Source organism: Drosophila bipectinata, chromosome XR (genome assembly GCF_030179905.1).
Source record: "Drosophila bipectinata strain 14024-0381.07 chromosome XR, DbipHiC1v2, whole genome shotgun sequence".
NCBI lineage: Eukaryota > Metazoa > Arthropoda > Insecta > Diptera > Drosophilidae > Drosophila > Drosophila bipectinata.
Genome location: NC_091735.1, coordinates 7,341,138 through 7,348,390, shown reverse-complemented (window position 1 = coordinate 7,348,390; position 7,253 = coordinate 7,341,138). Strand labels below are relative to the sequence as shown.

Here is a 7,253-nt window from a genome sequence, read left to right as displayed (position 1 = left end):
CTAGGTCAACTTAACCATGTTAGAAAATCTTTCGATCCCAGAGGATCCATATGACCCTATGCTGGAGGTCTCAATCAAAATCATTCTTTGTATTGATCAGATGTCTCCATGCGTTCAACATTTTAATATTCATTTTATGGCATTCAAATGCATTCGAAAAGTTGCATTTATTCTTTCGCATTCTTATGCCATTACTTCGTCACTTAAATGTTGTGCGCTGTCACTGACTAACTCTCATCGTGCGCAGACGTCCGTGCCTTATCTCTCGTGTAATCCCGCTTTCTTTCGTGGCCTCGTTTCAAGCCCTTATCCGCTAAAAACGGTTTTTTGTTATTTTGCTTCAGTGGAAGTGTTTAAGCCTAAACCTAACAGTCTTAAAATTTAAAACTAAAAACTAAAAAAAAATTAAAAACATGCCCCCTGGGGCCCCCAAACTTAGCGATAGCCCCAAATTAAAAAAAAAGACCTTTCCAAAAACTTAAAGAGGTGTTTCCGAAACTATCCGAAACCACAAAAGAAAATCCAAAGTTTATCATTATACCGTCAAAAAACACAAGCAAAAAAAATTTTCGAGTTTTCTTGCTTTGCTGTAAGCCATGCGTTACAAATTATTAGCAAAGAAATTCTGTCCATCTCTACTCTTCGGGATGGCAACCTTTTGATGCTTGTTAAAAATAAAGCCGCAGCCGGTAAATTCAACAAACATCATAGCTGGAAAATGCGATATTGAGTGCAAATTGAGTGCACGATTCCTTCAACTTTGTTAAAGGAACCATTTATTCCCCTTGCCCAGCCAAAACGTCCACTCGGTGTTCCAGGAAGGTCAACGCCATCCCAAAACCCTCCGGTGTTATTTTTGTAACTTTCGACCTCTACAACCTACCCAGCAAGCTAGACGTCTCATGGCACACCGTCAAGGTCAGGGAGTACTTTCCCAACCCTATGAGTTGCAAGACTTGCCAAAAACTGAGCCACACGGCAAAATTTTGCAAAAACTGCCATCAACATCGCCAACCACTCTCAAGAGACTCCCCAGCCAGTCTCTCAGCAACAACCTCTCTCATATAAACCTTCCTCAAGCATGATAAATACCTTTAATGTAATGAAAGATAACATAACACTCACTCGCTCTCCATCTACTCTCTCGATATCTAGTGTTCCCTGCCTAAGCTCGGAGCAACAACCAAACTTCACAATCACTAAAAATCTCACTGCAAGCAAGGAACCCGCGCTCTCAGAAGTGAAGCCGATAAGCTAATAAATGAAATTAAATCCGTCTCACCCACAGACTCCTCCTCTGACTCTGACTCTGATGCTTCTATGGGTGATGCTGGCCCCGAGTCAGCTCAAATTGACTCCCTCTAACCAAAACCTATTTAACCCTATTTAATGCCTTCAAAAGGCTCATCTGCCACTAAGCTTTATAAATTTAATGGGCTTTAAAGGGTACTTTCTGAACTACTCCCAAAATACGTACGCAAAACAAGGAGTAGCTAAACTCATAAAAGAACATATTTCACATTTCATATTTCAGGAATCAAAATAAATTCAGACCTCCTGTACGATGGTATCAAACTCGAACTCCCAAGCTCAATTTCAACCCAGACTCTGACAGACTCTTTTTGGTCATTGAGAGTCTTCAATGCCGAGAAATGAAAAGCAGAATTTAATAAAATTAAAACGTTATAAAATTTTTATTTTGCCGCATATTGGGATCTTATTTATGTGATGAATCCAATTTAGGATGCGAGCGCAAAGAGACCAAGAGCGAGAGTGGCGCCAACCTTTAATAATAGGCTGAGCGGATGCTCGCTAGCTTTAGATGCCGAATTAGTTGAAACCGAGCGGCCGAACGGAAGTCGACTTCCGACCAACAATGCCTAACTTATTAATTAATTATTTAAACTAGCAACTAGCTGCTTGACCCGACATTCTCCCTCCCAGTTGAGGCCTCTACTCCAACTTCATCCCTAAGGGGCAACAGGCACAGCTTAGATACTGCTTGTTTAGTAAATCCAGATGAGGTATTAAACACCGCCAATCGAACAACTCCATCTCGACCAGCGATTAACTCCGTTATACTAGCAAGCGGCCATTTCATCGGAGGTAGGTTCTCGTTCTTTACTAGCACCCCATTGTTCAAGGCCAAGCCAGGACCGGAAGCACGCCGTTTGGAGCGCTGCTGAAGAAGGTTTAGGTACTCCTCCTTCCATTGGGACCAGAAAGACTGCTGCAGGAAAAGCACGCGCTGCCACCTGTCCAACCGGTTGAAGTTCAGCTTTGTGGCATCGGGCTCTATAAAGCTGACAGGCGAACCGCCAGTTAAAATATGAGCCGAGGTTAGAAAATCAAGGTCTGCAGGATTCTCTGAAAGAGACAATAAAGGTCGTGAATTTATGACAGCCCCAATATGGCACAGCAGCGTTCGAAGCTCCTCGAATCCAATAACTTCAGATCCAACAGCTCGGTAAAAATGGTGCTAGGCAGTTTTAACAGCCGCTTCACACAGTCCACCGAAATGCGGCAATCGAGAAGGAATAAAATGCCATTCGATTGACTCCATAGAGCAAAACTCCAGCAGTGCCCGTTGATGCTCATCGCTTAGAAATAATCGGAGCAGCTTCTTTAGCTCATTTTTGGCTCCAACTCCAAAGACCTGGGAGCCGCTAACTCTTTGCTCCGGGAGATCAGCCATAATGTGCTTCAATAACCGAGGCCTAGTCCGGAAGCATCGGATGCATTTGTGTATTGCCTTCGTCACGGTTTTTCTCCCCCCAATTGGCCAATATTGGGACCGAATAATTGCCAACAGTGCGCGAGGTCCCGTATGTAAATTTCGCTCATGGAAGTCAACAATTATAGCCTGCGTAAGTGGATGGTTTTTAGGAAGTATAATTGGATGCTGACTATCAAAATGCAATGACGAATTTTTAGCCGACCGTCTACGCGCAACAATCCAAATTATCCAAGAAGGAAGAGGATGAGGCAAGGGCACTGGATACCACTATCTCCTTTCCATTTTGAAGAGCCTTTATGACCTCCCAAAAATTCACACGCTGCACTTGTCACAATGAAAGTTGAGTTTCTGATTTGATATCGCTAGCCGTGACACCGTTGTGGCGAATTCGTTGAGAAAACTTGTATACGTAAGCGAATACCCTCTTCAGTGCTCAAACTGAATTAGCGTACTTAAAAATCGCTGTTATATCCACGTACAGAGACTGAATGAAGAGGACCCTTGCACGTAACTCCAGGGTCGATTTCTCAGATGAGACCGCGGTTGGCCACTCTTCTTGGGATCCAATGAGAAACGGAGGACCGTGAGACCACAACTTATTCACAATCAATTCATTGGGAAGAGCACAAGACCACGCGACAGGATATCTGCTGGGTTCAAGGAAGTGGGAACATACCGCCACTCCATTTCTCTAGTTAGCTTCTGAATGGTCAAACTCGATTGGCGACGAAAACATTAAGCCGAGAGGGTTCTTCACGAATTAAAGACAGAGCCACAGCAGAATAGCACCAGAAAAAATACCTTCCAACGTAGACCTTCAACTGTGCTACTTCCGACATAAGTCGAGTCAACAACTCGGTGATAACTCCAGTTTCGGCACCGTAACAGTCTTTAAAGGCGCAACTCGGGACTTCGAGCAGAGTAAATAGCTTGCAGATCCTGCGCCCTTGGACACGACATAAACGCAAGCCCCATACGCCTCAATGCTGGCGTCACAGAGTCCATAGATCTCCACCTCGGATTTCGATGTAAGCGCCCATCTAGGGAATTTGACGCGATGCGCACTAACAAAGCTGCTACAAATCATATTCCAGTCGCAGTGACCAGTCGAGTCGAGCTTTTGCAAGAGTAAGACGTGTTATTGGTGATTCATCAAGTCTATTCAAACATAAAACCCAAAGCTTTCGGAAAGTTCCTTCACTGTAGGACTGCAATTGTCTTACCTATCTTCACGTTAGCAATCCCCAAGTGCCCATCAACTCTCTTTCACTCTTTCGGAAGAGCACATACAAGCCGTCTCCATCGAGATATCTAACGTTGCTTCGGTGTACTACCCCCTGGTGTCAGGTGGACGGAAACAGACTTCACGACTTTCCTCTCCAATCTCGGAAATAAGTTTCTTGCTGCAGGTGACTGGAATGCCAAACACAGATGGTGGGGCAACTACAGGATGTGTGCCAGAGGCCGGACCCTCAGCTCTGTCCTGGCCAATGTCAATGTCGACATTGTAGCAACTGGAGAAGCCACATGCTACCCCTATCGTGCAAACGCCACCCCCAGTGCAATTGACTTTGGCATCTCAAAAGGCTTCAGACAACAGCAGGTCTCTGTCAGAGCACTCACCGAGCTATCTTCCGACCACCTCTCGTTGCTCTTCATAATAAACGAAGAAGCTCAATTCCATAAAGGAGTCCCCAAAATGCTACCTGCGCATGCAAACGTTGCCATTTTTAAGTCCTACATCGATGCTCACACCGTGATCAACACACCAAAAGCAACCTGCAGCGATCTGGACGCATACGTAGATAGCTTCACCTCTACAATTACTGAAGTCGCACAGAGAGCTACGCCACCTTAGCGCCAATCTGGTCACCCATCTAATAGAAGGGCACCAATACTAACCCCGGAGGCAAGGGCACTCCTGGATCTAAAAAGGCACCTCAGAAGGCAATTCATTGTGTCAGGCAATCCTGCAACTAAGCAGCGTCTATCTAGCATTACTAATAGACTGCGCAGGTTGCTAGCGAAAACCCGCCAAAAGAACATCGGTACCCTGCTGGATTGAGCTGGCCCGGACAACTGCAGCGATTTTTCGATATGAAAGCTAACGAGAGGAATTAAAAGACAGCTATTTGTACAATCCCCAATACAAAGCCACACTTGCCGCTGGCTTAAGAACGACTCCGACAAAGACTCCAACGCTTTTGCGGAACATCTGTCTGCCACCTTCACTCCTTTTGAACTTCCAGACGCTTCACACCGCGATGAAGTTGCAAACCTCTTACACGCTCTTTCTCAGCCAGCGCGCCCCATCAGACACACCACGCCGCAACAAGTCACGCTGCAGTTAAAGGCGGCCAAGGCTCTTCCACCCAAGGGAGTGCTAGCGCTGGTGAAAATTTTCCAAGACAGTGGAAGCAAGCCGGGATCATCATGATCCCAAAGCCAAGCAAGCCATTATCGCGCATCGACTTGGTAGGCCAATCAGCCTGCTATCCACTTTCTTGAAAGTGTTCGAGCGGACTTTACTCAGCCGACTGTTGGAGCTATCACAAGTAGAAGGCCATATTCCTCAATATCAGTTCGGCTTCAGAAAATCCCACGGCTGCCCAGATCAAGTCCATCGCCTGGTCAAACACATCACCCATGGACTCGAGCATAAACTGCACACTGTAGGCATCTTCCTCGACGTAAAGCAAGCCTTTGACAAGGTGTGGCACGAGGGCCTTCTTTACAAAATCAAGGAACTTCTCCCTACACCCTATTTCGCCATCCTGAGGTCCTTCATTGCCGATCGAACCTTCGTTGTAGCAGTAAGGGACTCACGACCAGCTTGGCACACATTCACGCAGGAGTGCCCCAAGGAAGTGTACTTGGCCCGTTCCTATACACGATGTACACGAGTGATATGCCAGTTCCGTCGCCCACCACAAACGCTCGTATGCTTCTGGCTACTTACGCCGACGACACGGCCCTGCTTGCAGCCCACTCGTCTCAGCTGTCAGCCTCGGCTGCTGTTCAGGACTGGCTGAATGCAATGGAGCGCAGCAAGTCGGCATGCGTCACTTTTTCCCTAAGACTTGTGATCGACATCGTACATACCTTCAATGGTGACGCTATTAAAAAAGCCACCTCTCACTGCTTTTTAGGAACACCCACATCACGGCGATCAAAGCCAAATGTGTTCGCAAACTACAAAAGCTCGACTGGCTCCTGGAATCCAAAAGCCTCCAGCTTTCGACGAAAGTTTTGCTGCTCAAAGCAATCCTCACGCCAACCTGGACGTATGCGATCGAGGTATGGCGCACCGCATCCAAGCACCAGCTAAACAGGCTGAGGGTAGTGCAGGCACGTGCTCGACGGGCATCCGGACTTCCCTGGTACGTGACAAACCAGGCCATCCAAAACGACCTACGCCTTGTCCCGGTGGGCGACCTCCTAAACCAATACAGCCGACGGTACCCGGACAGGCTAACGAGTCACCCAAATCCACTGGCTAGCCGGCTGGCCGACCCGCAAACTCTTAGGCGTTTAAGAGATTTCACCCCAGCGATCTGTCTTCCCGTGTTCAATAATATTGTAAACTAATGTAAATAACTGTAAATTATTGTATAAAGTATCCATAATCCATATTCCATATGTACCATATTCACCTTACCTTCTAAGCGCCCGGTTATGTTCAAATGGTTTTGAACGATTCCGGCGACTAAAATAAAATTTAACTTTTTTAAAAAAAAAAAAAAAAAGGAGTGTCTGCATGTGGGATTGCGGGAACATGACGGTCATCCCATTAGTTTCTTCGATGACGCGCCTATATTCCGAGAGATTTGCTGAGTGCTTTACAAAAGCAAATTCCTCCCATATCAGGATTCGACCATCAACGATGGGAATGTATTTGGCTTTGGAAAAGTCCGTGACGCGTGCCGATGTTGCGGCCAAAAGAAAAATCAGGGATATGGTTGAAAACCTGTAATTTGGATATGTTGTGAATTTTGTTGAGATTGGGTAGCCCACCACCAAAGCATGATTAAAATAATAATGGAAACGAAACATATGCCAAGTGACTAGGAAAAAGATAATAAAAAAATAAAAAATTATTAGGCGAGCGATAATATAGGCACGCTCGACCCACCTTAAATTGTCTTTGTGGACCATTGTATATTGTATATAATTGTATAATTATTGTATATAGTCTAGGCTCATATCCCATATGTACCATATTCGCCCCATCTTCTAAGCGCCCGGTTATGTTCAAATGGTTCTGAACGATTCCGGCGACTATAATAAAATTTAACTTGTTTTAAAAAAAAAAAAAAAGTCGCAGTGAAGAGCTTTTGGAAGACTTTCATCTCAGGACAACTTCTCACGGCACAGCTTCTGGAGAAAGATCTTCCCCTTTGCAATTACAGGACCGACAAGGCCTAATGGGTCATAAAGCCGAGCGACTGAAGAAAGAACGATGGGCCTCGTGGGCTTTGAGGTTGACTGAATTCTTTCAAATGAAAATATCAAGGGG

At 45.6% G+C, this 7,253-nt stretch overlaps 1 protein-coding gene across 1 annotated transcript; it reads right to left on the bottom strand.

Annotated features, from left to right (window-relative positions):
- Nucleotides 1–1,912: 1,912 nt before the first annotated feature.
- LOC138925607 (uncharacterized) lies at nucleotides 1,913–2,695 on the bottom strand. The gene is made up of 2 exons (XM_070276450.1): nucleotides 2,515–2,695; nucleotides 1,913–2,367 (listed from the first exon to the last, which is right to left on the bottom strand). Exons 1-2 carry the CDS (start codon nucleotides 2,693–2,695, stop codon nucleotides 1,913–1,915), a joined length of 636 nt encoding a protein of 211 aa, XP_070132551.1.
- Nucleotides 2,696–7,253: the final 4,558 nt, after the last annotated feature.

Excerpts from the sequence above, each read along its gene's own strand:
- LOC138925607 (XM_070276450.1), bottom strand. The coding sequence starts at position 2,695 with ATGGCTGATCTCCCGGAGCAAAGAGTTAGCGGCTCCCAGGTCTTTGGA. Across the intron at positions 2,368-2,514 it reads TTCTCGATTGCCGCATTTCG|AGAATCCTGCAGACCTTGAT; the intron begins GTGGACTGTGTG and ends TGTCTCTTTCAG.